General features: G+C 40.3%; 1 protein-coding gene across 4 annotated transcripts in view; it reads left to right on the top strand.

Moving 5' to 3' along the window:
* Nucleotides 1–19,137, top strand: part of ZFP62 (ZFP62 zinc finger protein) — a 51,345-nt gene that overhangs the window by 8,565 nt on the left and 23,643 nt on the right. For 3 of the 4 annotated variants that reach the window (XM_068536615.1, XM_068536613.1, XM_068536614.1), the window contains one exon: nucleotides 1,477–5,381. In XM_068536615.1, the coding sequence (XP_068392716.1) occupies nucleotides 1,477–4,193 (2,717 nt within the window). In that variant the 3' untranslated portion in view covers nucleotides 4,194–5,381. Of the gene's footprint in view, nucleotides 1–1,476; nucleotides 5,382–12,761; nucleotides 12,842–19,137 lie in introns of those variants that run through there. The other variant, XR_011073210.1, reaches the window with a different exon arrangement.

The raw sequence follows: 19,137 nt of genomic DNA, 5'->3' as shown, positions 1-19,137 counted from the left end.
TGAACCACCCTTTTAAACTGTCTACTGAGTGATTCTTTATTTTATCTTCCTGGTGATATTCTGGGTTACTAGCTCCTCCTGTTCCGTAAATTTTAATTCAGAGTCCATCATTCCAATCCCATAAGCATAAGTTGGATCATGAGTGTGATTCTTTATATGTGTCTACTCCAGAGTATATATCTTACTTTTAGTGCCACATGTTCACATATAGTTTCTAAGTAGAGCTACAGAGTACCAACCAAGAGGGTCTGATACCCAGGGTAAGAGGGGAAGTCTGAACTTTAACTAAATCTTATCACAAATGTCTAAATGTCTAAGGTTGGGGAACAACTAGTTTAGAACTGTTTCTTTTGTTCTCAAGAGTCAGTCTTTTAGCAGGTGGATGCTGATGGAGTGCCAGCTGTGTGTAGAGTGCCTTCAGAGGAACAGAGAGTCACTGCCTGGGCCCTAAAATCTGCTTTGAGAAGGGGTTTACCTTTCCTGAGTCCTGTGGTTTATCCTGAGGTTCTAGCCCTGATCCAGTAACCTGACCTTGATTAAATAATAAAATAGATGGTATAGCATATAGAACTACCCAAGTGACCGGCATTGTTCTCCATACCTTATATATGTTATTTAATGTAATACTCACAACAGTTCTGTTGCCCTCATTTTACAGATGAGGAAACTGTGGCATAAAGAGGTTAAATAACTTTCTTGAGGTCATACAGCTAGGTATTTGAACCTAGGCAGTATTATTATCCTTTGCTTGATGGTTTGTGTTTTAACTTCTGATCTTTGATATGCTCTGACTGCAGTTAGCCTGTTCATAAAGTAGGAGTGAAAGCCTCTGCCTGGCAAGCCAGAGTGTGTTCTTCCATATAGAGTTCCTCCCTGACTAACCGCTCTCCAGGGTCAGTGTTTTCCTTGGAAGGGAAATCTAGGAGGGCCACACCAACGACAGGCAGCAGCAGCTTGTTTTCTTTCTCATGTCTGACATGACTGTCCTCATGATTTCATAACCAATTCCCCAATACCTCTACTCATGTACTGATTTAGTTTTGCTTGCCTGCCCTCTGCTGATTATGTCTTCTTAGCTTTTGTTTTATTACTCTTTCAGTCTCCTATTTTTCAGAAATTACTTTTACCCACTGTTTGTTTTTCCAAGACTAGGTGGCATTTTTCAGAAATTGATCAATGTTGCCTTTGGTTCTGTGTGTCATTCCAACCCGTTTCAACTTGCCCTCATACTAAGCTGTTATGCAAGAATAGAAAAGCTCTCTGTTCCATTGACAATCCACGGCTCTAGCATTTTAGCATTAGCTCCACAGGGACAGAAATTTTGGCATGTCCACCACTGTATCCCCAGCAGTTAAAAATGGTACCTATCACACAGCATGTAGTCAATAAACATTTGTTGAGTGAATGAGTGAATTTGGGTGTAATTCCTTCAGTTTCTTCTAAAGTGAAGGTATCATTTTCATTTTCTTGGTTTAGTGTCACATTTGAAGACGAGGGGCACTGAGGATGAGGAATCAACTGAAAAGTGTGAAAATATTGGAAATGCAGAATCTGTGTGGCCAAAAGTGGAAGGTCTTCACAAGGATCATATGCAGGAATCTAAGGTTGGTGAAACTTGTGATTGGGATAGCAAGGTAGAGAATCAGATGGAAAAGCCTGAGGGAAAAAGAATGAAGGAAGACAAAAGTGGCATCAGGGAAAAGATTGGCAAAACCAAGAATACAGCAAATATAAAGACAGAACAGGAAGATGTGGCATCTGAGAAAAGCTTACATCTGAGCTCAAAACATGTTACACACCAGCCTGTCTGTATAGAACAGAAAAGCAGTGAACAAGGCAAATGTGTGGAGAGCATTAATGGAAACTCTCATCCCAGTCTACAGCAGAAAACCAGTGCTGTTAAGAAATCACATAAATGTGATGACTGTGGGAAATCCTTCAAATATAATTCCCGACTTGTTCAACATAAAATTATGCACACTGGTGAAAAACGCTATGAGTGTGATGACTGTGGAGGGACTTTCCGGAGCAGCTCGAGCCTTCGAGTCCACAAGCGGATCCATACTGGGGAGAAGCCGTACAAGTGTGAGGAATGTGGGAAAGCCTACATGTCCTACTCCAGCCTTATAAACCACAAAAGCACCCATTCTGGGGAAAAGAACTGTAAGTGTGATGAGTGTGGAAAATCCTTCAATTATAGCTCTGTTTTGGACCAGCATAAAAGGATCCACACTGGGGAGAAGCCCTATGAATGTGGTGAGTGTGGGAAGGCCTTCAGGAACAGTTCTGGTCTCAGAGTCCACAAAAGGATCCACACAGGTGAGAAGCCCTATGAATGTGACATCTGTGGGAAAACCTTCAGTAATAGCTCTGGCCTTAGAGTCCACAAAAGGATTCACACAGGGGAGAAGCCCTATGAATGTGATGAGTGTGGGAAGGCCTTCATTACTTGCAGAACACTTCTAAATCATAAAAGCATCCACTTTGGAGATAAACCTTATAAATGTGATGAGTGTGAGAAATCGTTTAATTATAGCTCTCTCCTCATTCAGCATAAAGTCATCCACACTGGAGAGAAACCTTATGAATGTGATGAATGTGGGAAGGCCTTCAGGAACAGCTCAGGCCTTATAGTGCATAAAAGGATCCACACAGGAGAGAAACCTTACAAATGTGATGTCTGTGGCAAAGCATTCAGCTATAGCTCAGGCCTTGCAGTCCATAAAAGCATTCACCCTGGGAAGAAAGCCCATGAATGTAAGGAGTGTGGAAAATCATTCAGTTATAACTCACTTCTTCTTCAGCATAAAACGATTCACACTGGAGAGAGACCTTATGTATGTGATGTGTGTGGAAAAACTTTCAGAAACAATTCAGGACTCAAAGTCCACAGGCGGCTTCACACTGGGGAAAAACCATATAAGTGTGATGTGTGTGGAAAAGCCTATATCTCACGCTCTAGCCTTAAAAACCACAAAGGAATCCATCTTGGGGAGAAGCCCTATAAATGTAGTTATTGTGAGAAATCCTTCAATTACAGCTCTGCCCTTGAACAGCATAAAAGGATTCATACAAGGGAGAAACCCTTTGGGTGTGATGAGTGTGGAAAAGCCTTCAGAAATAATTCAGGCCTTAAAGTACATAAACGAATCCACACTGGGGAGAGACCTTACAAATGTGAAGAATGTGGGAAAGCCTACATCTCACTCTCAAGCCTTATAAATCATAAAAGTGTACACCCTGGGGAAAAGCCCTATAAGTGTGATGAGTGTGAAAAAGCCTTCATCACATACCGAACCCTTATAAATCACAAAAAAATTCATCTTGGGGAGAAGCCCTACAAATGCGATGTGTGTGAGAAATCTTTTAATTACACCTCACTCCTTTCTCAACACAGAAGGGTCCACACTAGAGAGAAACCTTATGAATGTGACAGGTGTGAGAAGGTCTTCAGAAACAACTCAAGCCTTAAAGTGCATAAAAGAATCCATACTGGTGAGAAGCCCTATGAATGTGACGTGTGTGGAAAAGCGTACATCTCACACTCAAGCCTTATTAACCATAAAAGTACCCACCCTGGCAAGACACCCTACACATGTGATGAATGTGGAAAAGCTTTTTTCTCAAGCAGAACTCTTATAAGCCATAAAAGAGTCCATCTTGGGGAGAAACCTTTCAAATGTGTTGAGTGTGGGAAATCTTTTAGTTACAGCTCTCTCCTTTCTCAACACAAGAGGATCCATACAGGGGAAAAACCCTATGTGTGCGATAGGTGTGGGAAGGCATTCAGGAACAGCTCAGGCCTCACAGTGCATAGAAGGATCCACACAGGTGAGAAACCCTATAGATGCGATGAGTGTGGGAAGGCATACATTTCACACTCAAGTCTTATCAACCATAAAGGTGTCCACAGTGGGCAGCAGCCGTATAATTGTGAGTGTGGGAAATCCTTCAATTACAGATCAGTCCTTGACCAACACAAAAGGATCCACACTGGAAAGAAGCCATACCAATGTAACGAGTGTGGGAAGGCTTTCAATATCAGATCGAATCTCACCAAGCATAAAAGAACCCATATTGGGGAGGAATCTTTAAATGTGACAAATATGGGAAGTCATAGTAGTGCATCACAGAAGAGAACTCATGAGGGAGGGAATGCTCTGGATGGGACCAGGATGAGCATGTCTCTGTAGGAGGCAGAGCTTACCTAGTATTAGAGAACCCAAATGGAAGAAAAATCTTATGAGTATAAGAGTGTCTGAGGTCCTTGTTCATGGCTTATAATTTACATAGTATAAGTGAAACCATGAGTAATTTTTTTCTCTGTGATTTTCAATCATAGCCAGCAAGGAAGGTTCCAGTGTCAAAGTAGTTGAGCCCTTATGGAATATAAAATAGTTCGTACTGGGGATAAGACCTATCAAAGTTATGGAGTATGAGAAAACCTTCAAAATAAGTAGATATTTCTGGACATAAAAAACAGATGAGAAAAAGACTTCAATTAGAAGTCTCATAGTCACCATCAGAAAGTTCATATTTGGGTAAGTTATGTGAATAGAAATGTAGGAAATTCAGGTATAGCTTTGAATTCCAATTATCCATTGGTCAGTGGAAAAGATCCAAGAAGGACCTCCAGTAGGCAAATTCAGGGAGAGGCAGGCTTCAGGGAATATAAATTAATATCATAGTGATCATGAAGAATAACTTTGATTTAACTGATTTGCGGGGAGTGATGACAACTTCTGAAACAAAATTTGGATTTCATTGTAGGAAATGTAAAAAGTGTAGACTTATAAATCTAACAGGAGATAGGAGAGAGTCACTCATAAATAAATTCAAGTTGATTGGACTTTTGTAATGTTGCGATATACATTATTGAAGTTATTGAATGGGTGAAACTTTAAAATTTTTCAAATGAACCCTCTCAATGAATGATGAATGTGTGATAAGTGAAAACCTCACACATTAGCTACAAATGAAGAGTTCTACCACAGACAGAAATTCAGCACATTCAATAACTAATGGAACACATCTTCAACATGAATTTGTACCTTACACAAAAAGAATTGATTCAGGGATTCCTATGAATAGGAATGATGAGAAGGAGAGCATTTTATTGCAAGAGCTAAAAAGCTAAGTAGCTACCAGTAATGGAGGAATAGGAAATTCATGCTTCTTAACAATCCTGTTAAATGTTTGATTGTGTTATTGTAAAGATTTCATGCACTGCGTGTGTGTATTGTCTGTTGTAAAATGTTGTGAATACTTTATTCAGGGCTCACTCTCGGCCATGAAGAGCCAGATAGTTGTGGCAAGGTAAGGTGAAACTCCAATAAAGGAATTCTTCAAAAGTAAACAGGCTGTGACATACTTTAGGTGGAGTATCATACAGAGAGAGCCATTTGTGTATCTTATCTTTGGGGGGTAAGTTATACCAGATCCAAACCAAGGAGTGCCCAGGGGACTCATCCCACAGGGCTAGTAGCTCACATTTCATGAGAAATTAGGTTGTGCCTCCACCAGGAGAAGTGCAAATTGGATTAATCCTCATACTAGGGCTGGATCATAACCCCTGGGAGTGGACAGGCTGTGTAAGTGATGAGTCACAACATAGAAACAGTTCTCTTGGGAACAGGTAGAATTTAACAAAATATTGTTAACTATGTATAAGACTAGGAACTAGGTAACTCAAAGAGTGAAAAGCGAGTCTTCTGAGAATTAAGTAACCTGTCTGAGAATACTCCAGGTGGGGCTTATCAGTAGAGACGGAGTTGTAAGTCAGGTCTCCCCGGCTCCAAAATCCACTGTTCACAAGAGAATAGTCTCTGGTCAGATAGTTTTCTGATTCTCTCTAGGATTCCTGTTTCCATACATACAGTTTCCATGCCTCTCTTTAGAAGTATTTCTTTCACTTTGCCTCCAAACAAGGTAAGTTTTGATGGAGGAGGGTGGAGGTGGGGGAGGGATGGTTGTAGAAAAGGGAGAGGGAAAGAGCATTTCTGCCACTTAATTCCACTTTGAAATGTCATGACCACACTTGGTCTTTGTTCTTCTCTACATGCAGCACTGGCAAACCTGACCCTATCCACAGACTTGGATTAGTTTATTCAGCAAATACTTGTTAAGTATCTGCTAGGCGCATCCATTGTCCTAGGTACTAGGAAGCAGGAGTAGATAGAGGAGAGAGACCACAGCAAAGCCACCCTAATGGTTGCTGAACTAAACTGTGGGCTTTCCAAGGAAAGTGCCTTCCACCTACTGGGAAGGGAGGCACCGATGACATCTGAGCAGGATGTTGAGTTGGGTCCTTTTAAGAGAAGTATGGGAAAAATAGGATGGCCTGATCAAAGGGAGCATTGGAAATGCTCATGCATCGTCCAGAGTGGCCAGTCCCTGGCAGTTCTGGTGTACAGTGGGCAGAAAGGAAAGAGGCCATGGAATATTGATTCCCAGTAGTCACTGAGCATCAACCAATCTTTTCATTGGCTGAATATAGGGCCAGCTCTGTTTTAGATGATCAGGTTACTTAAGGTTTCCATGTGGCCAGGGCTGTTGGTGTGCCTGTGGCTTGAAGTCCCCAATCCCCTCACATACACACATCTACATGAGCTCCACCTGGACCTAATGCATCACCTACTTTTGAAAAAGACACAGTTTAAATAACAAGGGAGAAGACAGCTACCACAGGAATGGGGATTCTGAGTGCCCCAGCTCACTGAGCACCAGGATATGTTCCTACCACAGCCTCCATTGACTTGGACACATGGAATATGGGCCCACAGTCTACCTAGGGCCAGATATGTGCTGCTTGGACTGATCCCAGATGAGGAGGGGTCTTCAGGTCTCCAGCCACTCCAGGCAGACTGTGAAGAACAGATCCAGTGAGCTGGTGCAGCTGCACCTGTTCAAGCCCACCTCAGGACTTGAGCTGGTTTAGGGACCACCAGCCACCACCACCTCCCAGAGGACGTCTGACATGCAAGAAGAAAAATAAAACTGCCAAGGTGTAGGTAAATTGAAACACTGTTTTTTAAAATGCCATGTCTAATTCTCAAGGCTAAAAGATAAATAGAATTGGAATATTGGACAATAGTAAGTAAATTGGAAGCTGGGACATCTGTGTGAAAGCAGGCTAAAGTGCTTGTATTATTTAGGAGGAGGGTGAAGATGCTGTTTAACTCTAGATTTTATTGAGTTAAATATGGTAAAATGTCATGGGCAAGCACTAAAAGGATAGAGATAAAGTATATAAATCTAAAAATCTGGACTGGAAAATCTCAAAGTCTAGAAAAGAAAAAATGATATTGAAAAGGTGAGACAGTACTTTGTTTCTGGTGAAGGTAGTCTAGGTTCTTTGGATCAGTTTCCCACCAAAAACATTGAAAAAGACAGTTTTGGTTTTTTTTTTAATTAATTAATTTATTTATTTTTGGCTGTGTTGGGTCTGCGTTTCTGTGTGCGGGCTTTCTCCAGTTGTGGCGAGTGGGGGCCACTCTTCATTGCGGTGCACAGGCCTCTCACTGTCGCGGTCTCTCCCGCTGCAGAGCACAGGCTCCAGATGCGCAGGCTCAGTAGTTGTGGCTCACGGGCATGTGGGATCTTCCCAGACCAGGGCTCGAACCCGTGTCCCCTGCATTGGCAGGCAGATTCTTAACCACTGCGCCACCAGGGAAGCCCAAAAAGACAGTTTTTTAAAATGCAGGTGGTGTGCCCTCCCTTCCCCTTAAAAGAGCATGGAGGCTGAAAAGACTGCAGTTTAAACAGGTAGGGCTGTTTTAAGATGGGATCTCGTCATCAGAGGTGAACACCAAAACAGCTTAGGCCGAAGACTTTGCTGATGATGCCGAGTTAGGCACCACTTCACCAGCCCCAGAGAGTGAGAGAGAGAGAAGGATGATAGGGCCAGGTTCACCCAAAGTGATGAATGTTATAGATGACTTTTCTAAAGCTAAACTGGGTTCCCAAAGTACTACACCCTCAGGACAAGAAAAACCAAATCTAGACCCATCCCCCTCCCCACCCCCAGGGTACTTTAGAGACTGACCTCGTTACTGAGCATAGCAATAGGATTGAAGAAAAAGAGAAAAGAGAACATCCTGACAAATTGTGGTCCCTGACCAACCCTTACAACCCAGGTAAACACAACCTGAGACCTGGCAGAAGCAAATAAAACTTCCTCAGAAGAGGACTCCTTCAATTTAGACCTCAGGTAACATAATTTTTCAGAGGAAATAGTCAGCAAGCAGTCAAAGATAATCAGGCATATAAGGAAAAAAGGCAGCATGACTGGAAACCAGCAGAAAAACAGACCCACATAAAAGTCACATTAGAATTATTGGGTGCGTTTGTGAAAACGACTGCTTAAAATATTTAAAGATGTATTTGGCAACAGATTGTGAAACAGTAGGAATGAGAATTGGTGAGCTGAAAGATAGGTTTGAAGTAGTTATCCAGAATGCAGCATGGAGATAGAGAAATATGGGAAAACACAGAAAGATGGGATGGTCTCACTAGGAAGTTTTAACATATATTTAACCACAGTCTTAGAAGGCAAAGATGGAAGAAAAAGGACAAAGGTAATTGGGCTGAGGATATTCCAGAACTGATGAAAAATAACAGGTCTATAGATTTGAAAGCTCAAAGAATACAAATTAGGATAAATTTACAAAGTCATATCTATGTGCATCATAGTGCAACTGCAGGAAATCAAAGAAAAAAATTAACAGCCAAAGATTTAAAAATTACCTTCAAAGAAACAGACTTCTCAACAGCAACAATGGAAGCCAAATGAGTGGAATGAAAATGTCAGTATAAAGGTAGAAAATAACTGTCAACCTAGAATTTTATACCAGATGAAGATATCTGTTATGAATGAGGACAAAATAATCACATTTTAAGACAATTTGTTTCATTCATTCCCTGCTGACCCTCACTAAAGGAAATTTTAAAGAATGCACTTTAATATAGAAGGAAACTGATCCCAGGTGGGGTTTTGAGATGCAAAAAGAAATGAGAAAAACAGGTGAGCAAATGTAACATTTTACACCAAACAATAAAAATGTAGAGTTGTTAAGATAGGCTTAAAATACCAGACAAGACTGATCAGTAAGTCAAGAGAGAGTAAAAAGGATTGAGGTATTAGGGTGAAGGTTTTGGTTACTCTCGTGAATATTGTAAAATCTAGCGGAATCATAAAAATACAACATTTGATTCCAATACTAGTAGAAAATTTTAAGCAAAGAGGTAAATTAAAAAAGAGGGGTGAGGCCAAAAAAAGATGGTAAATCTTCCCAAAAAATACCAATATTTACATTTAATTTAATTTCACTAAATGACAAAGATTGTCAGACAGTGTCTGTTCGGGCTGCTATAACAAAGTACCACAGACTGTGTGGCTTTTAAACCACAAAAATGTAATTCTCAAGTTTTGGAGGCTGGAAGTCCAGAGTGATTGGAGATCTGCATTGTTGGGTGAAGGCTTTCTTCAGGGTTGCAGACTTCTTGTTGCATCCTCCCATAGCAGAAGGGGCTGGGGAGTCATGTGGGGTCTCTTTTATAAGAACACTAGTCCCATTCATGAGGGCCCCACCCTGATGACCTAATCACCCCCCAAAGGCCCCCCACCTCCTAACACCATTACACTGTGTATTAAGATTCCAACCTGTGAATTTTGGGGAAACACAAACATATAGACCGTAGCACATAGGGTGAAAGTACAAAACCCCACTATGTTGCTGCTTACAAAAGACTCAAATATAAGGACACAAAGTCCGAAAGTAAAAGAATGGAAAGAAGTTATATGAAGCCAATAGAAAACTGGTGTAGCTCTACTAATATTAGATGGAACAGAGACTTCAAGGCACAAACCATTCCTAGAGATAAAGGGAGGTGTTACATTAAGACAGAAGTTTCAGGGAAGAAAAAACACTGGGAAGATAGAACAGTTATAAGTTAGTATCTACCTAATAAATATGCAGAACTCAAAGGAGAAATATAAAACCCACAATCATGATGAGAGATTTTTTTCACCTCTCTTTAGTTAATAGGACAAGCAGACTAAAAATTGGTAGAGACACAGATTTAAACAATAAGATTAACAAACATTCTAATGCATATGCATGGAACATTGCACCAGTGTATCAAGGATGCATATTTTTTGTCAAGAACGCATGAAACATTTTCAAAAATTGATCTACACAATGGCATGTGTCAATTATATTCCAATAAAGCTGGGGGTGGGGTGGGGTTGACATATATGCTGGACCATAAAGTAAATCTCAACAAAATTTAAATAATTGAAATTAAATTAGAAAGTAATAATAAAAAATACCTAGAACATGTCTATTATATTCAGAAATTTACAAATACACTTTAAAATCATGGTTCAAAGAAGAAAGTATTTTCAACTGAATGACAATGAAAATACTACATATCAAAACCAGAGGGATATTGCTTAGGCAGTGCTTAGAGAGAAATTTACAGCCTAGAAAGATAGTTCAGAAAATCAGAAAACCTGGTAATCACCAAAGCAACATCTCAAAAAGTAGAACAATCAAAATAAATCCTAACAAAAGGTAAAATAAGGAAGTAATAAAGAGCAGAAAAAAACAAAATAGAAAAATATAGAGAACAGAGCCAAATGTCTGTTTCAAATCTGGTGAGACTGATCAAGAAAAAAAGAGAAAGCGTGAATAACCAAAGTCAGGAATAAAAAGGGGGAATGCAGAGAACTGTAAATTTTTCTTCTCTGAACATACACTGACCTCCTTGCTCTCTGCTATTCTGAGAGAATAGCTCACTCCTAAATTCCTGAGTCAACCATTCCGGGAACAGGATGTAACAGGCACAATGAGCCAAATCAGGAAGAAAAACTAATTTCTGTAAGATTGCAATACCGACCTGACCAAAACCCACCAAAATCGCAGTGTTCAGTGCTGCTTTTGTTTCTTTCCCCTATAAAACCGCTTTCATTCCTCAAGTTTGATGAGACATTCCCTTTAAAACTCCCTGTTGCAACAGTTTGAATAAATTCCCTTTTAGTTGAAGTCTCAGCGAATTTCTAAAGTTTTATGTTACAAATGCTACAGACATTAAAACAATAAGATGTTATGTCACAAATTTTGCCAATAAATTAGAAATTTTATGTGAACTGAGAAAATTCCTAGGGAGGAGAAAAACTTAACCAAAACTTACTAAAGGTCTCACAGCTTATGGATGTGGGGAGTATGGGAAAGACTCTGAAACGAGTTCAGTTCGTATGGAATTCACAGGAGGAGCAAGCGGAGGGAGGAGCAATAAAACAGGAAGGGAAAACCTTAATAAACAGTTTAGAAAAGGCTTCCATAGGAGTGTGCTCTCTATTTCTAGCAAATTTGTCGGAAAGTGAAAGCCTGAAAAATAATTTCATCTTGGTTTATGTACAGAGACACTAAGGGTGAAATGGTACTGAATACCAGTCACGCAATGCAAGGAACTTTTCCCTCATGAGATTCAAAACTGAGAAATGGTCACCTGAGGATCAGTTAGCTGAGGACAGACAGTGGGGACGTGAAGTCTGCATCAGGAACTTAAGGTTTCCCAGGGAATTCCCTGGGAGGTCTCTCCATGCCTCTTCCCCAGATTCAGCTGAGGGCCTTGGCTGGAGACATGCAGAAGGAAGTCAGAATACTTAACTCGATTCTTCTTTCCATTGAGTGTTCCCATTTAGACCTGGCAGTTCTTCTCAGGCTATGAATAGTATCAGTTATACTCAGGAAGGGGTTTATGTGAATCCCATGTAGAGAGGTGACATAGTGCAGTAGCCAAGAGAACAGTCTTTCCACCATGAAGCCTGGGTTCAAATAAGGACTCTTTCACTTATTCCCGGATGACTTTAGACAAGTAACTAAACCCTGTTTTTTGCTTGTGTGTCCTCATCTACCTCTTGTTGGAATAATAATAGTAACAACCTCAGAGGTTGTAATGAAGGTTGGAAAAGTTAGTGTTATTAGAGCCCTTAGAAGTGTGCCTGGACTGAGAAGCATTTGTAGAAGGGTGTGGGAAGTAAGTCTGGCAGTGTGGTGGCCCCTGTCCAAGGACTCGAACATCTGGACACTCAGGCAATGGAATGTAGGCCCTTCCTCAAGCCAAGAAAATCCTCCAAGGACCACCCTACACAGTATTTGAGAAAAAAAATTTTCTTGCATAAGTTTACTCAGTGGTATCTTGCTTCTAAGCAAGCAATCCACTGTTTCTAAGCAAACATGCTTTGTCTTTTTTATTCTGGAAAGGGGTCAACAGGAGGAGCCTCCAACTGTAGTCCAGTGATTAAGAGTATGGGTGGGTCAAGGGCTGCTTCACACTTTCCTTGCTGGCTAGGCAGCCTGCCCACTCATATTGTGCACATTTTGCTCCCCACTTCCTCCCCACCTCTATGTTTTCTTGGCAATAGATGTGCTGGTGATTACTGAAGTAAGGGTTGGTGAGAGCCAGGCATCAACCATCTTAACCATGGGGTAAGTGTTCCTTAAGTTCTCAAAGAATAAAAGGAGGCCCTGGGATGGGCAGGAGAAGTTCCTCTGGTCTTGGATGCAAACCCTAGGGCCAGTATTTCAGTGAATGCAATAATTATGTCCATAATTTCCCCATCTGTAAAATGAGGGAAAAGACCCAACTCACAAGGTTGCTTTGAGGATTAATGAAAAAGCACTTGGTATTTTTGTAAAACTTCATACGAACAATATTGTCAAGTTGACTAATGATCTATCCCATTTTTTTTAAAGTTAAAGGAAGGTAATAATGAAGATGAGAGCAAAAATCAATGAAACAGAAAGCAACACAACAGAGAGGATCAAAAGTCAAGGTTGGTACTTTAAAAAGAGAATTAAAATTCATAGACCTCTGGTGTGATAAGAAAGAACAGAAAGCACAGATAATTACAACAGATCCCATAGGTTATTTAGAAGTATATTTTTAATTTCTAAACATATAGGGACTTCTTAGTTATATTTTTTGTTATAACATTGTGGTCAGAAATCATACTCTATATGATTGCTGTCCACTGAAGTTTGTTGAGATTTGTTTATGGCCCAGTGTGTATTTGACCTTAGTGAAGGTTCCACGGGCACTGGAAAAGAACATGTGTTCTGCAAATGCTGGGTGCAGTCACCTAGATAAAGACATTAGATCAATTTTGTAATGTATTGTTCAGATCTTCTCTGCTCCTTATGAATTTTTATCTGCTTGTTCTATTGATTAATGAGATAATTGTTGAGTTATCCATTTCTATTTATAGTTCTGTGGATTTTGCTTTATATATTTGAAGTCATGTTATTAGGTGCATGCAAATACAGAATTTTTATATCTTCCTGGTGTATTGAAACTTTAAGAAGTAAAACTCTGTCTGTAGTAATGCCTTTGGCTTATTTAGGCTATTTTTTTTCTGGTATTAATAACATCAGCTTCTTTTGATTATTGTTACCTGGCATAGCTCTTTCCATCCTTTCACTTTCAACCTTTCTGTGTCCTTATTTTAAATGTGCCTCTTGGAAATAGCATATAGTTGTTGTTGTTTTAAGTTTGATAACTTTTTTTAACAAGAGCATTAGGTCTTTAATACACAACTTCTGTTATGTTTTGGTTTCAATCTTATTCACTGATTTTATTTATCCCACATAATCTTAAGTCCTGTTATCTCTTTTCTTGCTTTCTTTCAGGTTGGATTAGAATTATTCTATTAGAATTCTATCACAATTATTCTGTTATTCTGTTTTTTCCTCTGTTGATATGGAAGTTGTACACTTTTTCTGTTCTTTTAATGGACAAGGAATTAAAAAATCCATTCTTGACTTATCAAAGCCTAGTGATAATTGATACTCTTATCTTCATCCTAGACAATGCAAGGATCTTAGAATACTTTAACTATTTATCTCATCTTATATGCTATTGTTTTTGTGAATTTTAATTATGTATGTATAAATGTATAGATATGTATTAAAATACATTATTATTATTTTCTACACCAAATATTTATTTAGATTTATCCATGTATTTACTGTTATAATTACTTTCCATTGCTCTTCATTCTTCTCTCCCTCCCTAACCTTCCTTGTGCGGTCATTTTCCTTGTGTCTGAAAAACATTCTTTAGAACGTTCTGCCCTGTTAGAGGTAGAACCTTCCAACTTTTGTTTGCCTAAAAACAGCTTATTCCACTTTTGTTCTTTTTTTTTTTTTTGGAATTGAATAATGCCATTTATTTTTTTTTTTATTACTTAATTAATTTGGCTGTGTTGGGTCTTAGTTGTGGCATGCAGGATCTTTCGTTGTGGCACACGGGCTTCTCTCTAGTTCTGGCACATGGGCTCCAGAGCATGCTAGCTCAGCAGTCGTTGCACGCGGGCTTAGTTGCCCTGCATCATGTGGGATCTTAGTTCCCCAACCAAGGATCGAACCCACGTCCCCTGCACTGGAAGGCAGATTCTTAACCACTGGACCACCAGGGAAGCCCCCCACCTTCGTTCTTAACAGATATTTTTTCTGGGAATAGAATTCTAGGTTGAGCATCACATTCTTTTGTCACATTGGAGGCATCAAGCCACCAATTTCTGACTTCTGCTCTAGCTGGTGAGCAGTCAGCTGTTCACCTGCCTGTTTAATATGTTCTTTTGTTAATGGCTTCTTTAAGATTTTTTCTCTGTCTTTAGTTTATTCCAGTTTTACTATGTTATGTTTAGGTGTGGATTACCTTTTTAGTAAGTAATCCTGATTGGGATTCTTAGGGCTGTTAAATTTGTAGATATGTATCTTTCTTCAGTTTTGGTAAATTTTCAGCCATTGTGTGCTTGAATATTAGTTCTATACCATTATCTTTCTCTTTCCTTCTGGGACTCCAAATAAAGGTATGTTAGACCTTCTCACTGTATCTCTTATGCCTCTTAATCTCTCATTTCCATCCCTTTGTCCCCTCACTCCCTACCCAGGCTTCATTCTGGATATAACTTATCTTCCAGTTCACTGTGTAATCTGCTATTAAATATATACTCTATTTTTCAGTTATGGACTTTCCATCTGCCTCCTTTCTTATAATTTGCCAAATTCTCAAATTTGTCTTTTATTTCCTTGAGCATTGTTATTTTAAAAGCTGTATCTGTATCAGCTTTCTCTGATCCCTGAGTATGTCACCAATACCTTGCATAAGATTCTCTCCATCCAAATACTTAGAGTGGTTTATATGTTCCTGGTTGGAACCTGACTGTCATACTGCTATCTGCCAAGCTCTCAACCCTGCGCCTTATAACTTTCTACAGAATTCTTTCACAGCCTTTCCTTAGACTTTTAAAATCTTTTAGCAAAAGGGAACTTGGTTCAAGACCTTTAGAAGTTGTGGTCTAAAGCCAAGTAACTCACTGCATATTTTATACCATAATTTATTTAACCAGTCACCTAATGATAAACACTTCAGTTGTTTCCAGTTTTTTCTAGTATAAACAGTGCTGCAATAAAATATATTTCCTTACCCTCAGCAGAATTGCTAAGAAAAATTTGCTTTTAAATTTTTGATAGATATTATAAAATTGCCTTCCAAAAATATTACAACTTATAATTCCAATCATGGTTTGTGAAACTTTCTGTTTCCCATACCTTCACCAACACTAGGTGTTACACACGTTTTTCACCTTTGCCAAGCTGATATTTGACAAATGGTATCATGCTGGGTTGTTTTTTATTTTCAAAATTTAAAAAAAAATCTTGACATAGTCTCAAAGAAAAATGGAAATTATAGTTTAAAACTGTTTTTTTCCCTGAATCATTTAAGAATTAAGTTCCTCATTAATCAAACATCAAACAAGGCACCTCATTACATCTGAATACTTTTAGTGTATATTTCCTACAAGCAAGGACTTCCTACATCACCACCACACAACCATCAAAATCAGGAAATTAACACGGATTCATTACTATGAATGCTCTGACTCCATCCAGATTTCTTTAATTGTTCCAATAATGTCCTTTGGAATAAAAAGATCCAGTTTAGAATTGTGCATTGCTAATTCATTTTTGCTTCTTTGTAGTTTCTTTCGATCTAGAATAGAGCCTTAGTCCTATTCTCAAACTTGAGCAAGTGTCAGAATCACATGGAGGGCTTGTTAAACACAGACTGCTGGGTCCCAGAGTTTCTGATTCAGCAGGTCTGGGTTGGCTGAGAATTTGCATTTCTATAAGTTCTTAGGAGAGGCAGATTCTGTTGGTCTGGGGACCACATTTGGAGAACTGCTGTTCTAGAACCTCTCCACATTAAAGTCCTCCACCCCTGACTGGTCCCCGAGAGTTCACGAGGCAGTCAATAGGCTTGTGCATAAGGTGGAAAGTCAACACATAGTCTTGTCTTCTTAAAATTTAAAATAATGCTTCATACCATTAATAGGTACTTCTTTAAAAAAGGAATTACCAAATTTGGTTGTATTAGTTTCCACTTGCTGCTGTAACAAATCTCCAAAATTTGGTGGCTTAAAACAATATAAATGTATTATCTTAGAGTTCTGGAAATCAGAAGTCTGAAATGGGTCTGAAATCTGAAATTGTGCTAAAATCAGGGTATCAGCAGGAGTTGCATTCTTTTTGGAGGCTTTAGAGGAGAATCCATTCCTTGCCTTTTTTAGCTTCTACAGGCTGCCTGAGTTCCTTAGCTCATGGCCCCCTTCCATCTTCAAAGCAAACGATGGCCAGACAAGTCTTTCTCATGCTGCATCACTCTGATACTGACTAACTCTCCTGCCTCCCTCTTTCACATATAAGGACCCTTGTGATTACACTGGACCCAGGGGGATAATGCAGAATAACTACCTCATTTCAAGGTCCTAAACATCTGCAAAGTCCCTCTGCCATGTAAGGTAACATATTCACAGGTTCTAAGGATTAGGATGTGGACATCTTTGGGGTCCATTTTTCTGCCTACCACAGTGGTGAAAACCACTAGCTGTGTATCAAACTCTGTTCTCTCCTGTGGGCACACAGCTAGACTAACATCTTCCAGCCCTTTTTATAGTTGGTTGAGGACACATGACTAAGATCCCTCCAAAGGAATGTGAACAGAAATGTGTGTTCCTTCCATGCCAGGTCCATGAGAACTTCCTTTGCATGCTCTGCATGTTCTTCCCATTTTCTCTAGACCTTAGAGGATGATGGAGCCTGTGTGCCTAAATGATCACCAAGAGGGGAACTAACCATTGACCTGAATACCCATCCTGGACTGCTAAGGGTGCAAGAATTAAATTTCTATAGCATAGAGACTACCCTGTAAAGCCATTGTATTTTGAGTCTACTTGTTATAGAACTTAGTCAGTCCTAACTAATACACTAACAAATGAGCATATTTCTTTTTTTTTTTGAATTTTATTTTATTATTTTTTATACAGCTGGCTCTTATTAGTTATCTGTATTATACATATTAGTCTATATATGTCAATCCCAATCTCCCAGTTCATCCCACCACCAGAGAATATTTCTTGATTCTCAATGCCCATTTTTCATAAGACCTAACCTCCTATTTCCCTAAGAAGACTGAGGTCATTTGAAATAGGCAAACACAATTTTTCACCTCTCCCCTTCAAACATTTATCGTGCAACAGGTACGGGGCAGGTACACTACTAAGATCTGTGATGCCTGCTTTTTTTTGTCTCTTTGAGCATACTTTACTTTCTTTCTTGTTGCCTTTTCTAAACCAGGTCCCCTTCTTTCAACTTTACTCCCCTCCCCTCAACTTTACTCCCCTCCCCACCTTCTCAACTTTCTCCTCTCCACTGGCTCCCTGGCTTCCACTTTCAAACATGCTGGCTTTGACCCCAGTGTTAAGTCAGCCTTCCTTTACTCTGTTGTACCCTGAAATACTTCTCTTTTCACGTGCTTCCTTGCACTGTCAGACTTCAGGGAAGAGTGGATGACAGCTGGGACCTCACTTTTCTCCCGCTCTACACCTCTTTTCCACCATTCAATCAGGTTTCCACGTCTGCTTATCTAACTGAAATTTCCTGAGCCCCTCCTTGGTGCTAGGGATGAGGAAAGAGTGAGAGCGTTGCTACCCTTATGCTGTTTCATTCCAGTATGTAAAAGCATTAGATGGTCATGACAATGACAGGGAGACAGGTAAGCAATGGTGGTAGAAATGATAGAAATCCAGAGGTAGGAGGGAGTGGAGACTGACCTGGTTTGGAGGCTCAGGGAAAGACAAAATGAAGAGGCAGTGTTCAAGCTGACAGATGAGGGCTGATGGCTGAGGTTGAGTAGGTGTTAGCCAAGCAAAGGAGGAGGGAGAAATTTACAGGTAGATGGACGCACAGCTAGAGAAAGACTGACTTTGGAAGGCACCAGCAAGCACACATGGTAATTGGGGTCAAGGACGGGTGTGAAAGAGAGAAGGAGAGTCCTCTGGGGACGGGGTAGGGGGTGGGGGCAAGGAGCTGGTGGTGGGGTAAGGAGAGGAGTTGTTAGGGTGCAAAATGAGGCATGGGGGGTCTGAGGGGTGCTCCTGAAGTCATAGCTCAGACCCCAATCCCTGCCCCTGCACTTTCGGAGCCTCCAGAAGTGCAATCCAGACCACCCTGCTCCCTGCTCCACAGCTCTAGGAAGCAGGGGACTCAGATTTTGACTAAAGGCCCATTCTAGCTTATCAAACCATGAGAGAAACCAAGAAGGAGGATGAGAACTGCGGCTCCTTTTCTCCTAGCTTGTTCTCCAATGATTTTTCCCCTGGCTGCCCTGTCTCCTGCAGAGAAGAGGGCCTGCATGTGCGGGGCTGCTAGCCAGGAAGCCCTGGATCTGATTCGCTCTCCTGAGGGCCTAAGCGCCAAGCTCTCCTGGGGCCGCCCCACAGGGATCCCAGATACGGGAGTGAGGAGGAGGGTGAACACTGCGGAAGAGCGCTTGGCGCATAACGACCCCACCCGTATCCTGCATTTAGAGACAAACACCAGCATAGTTTTTAACAGCTCAAGGCCATGTCCCTGAGGATGACTACTCCAGCCCCCTGAAGTCCCTGCCTGGGAAAACTCAAAAGAATGTTCTGTTTGTTCCAGCCAACACTTGAAGATAGGGTCCCTGTCTCCCAGTCTCTGTAGGAGAGTAGGAGCCTAGCTTCCATAACTGTCAGCTAGCAAATCC

The sequence above is a fragment of the Eschrichtius robustus genome, chromosome 2, assembly GCF_028021215.1.
Source record: "Eschrichtius robustus isolate mEscRob2 chromosome 2, mEscRob2.pri, whole genome shotgun sequence".
Classification (NCBI taxonomy): domain Eukaryota; kingdom Metazoa; phylum Chordata; class Mammalia; order Artiodactyla; family Eschrichtiidae; genus Eschrichtius; species Eschrichtius robustus.
Note: the sequence above shows the minus strand (reverse complement) of the source record. Positions and strands in the feature narration are given on the sequence as shown.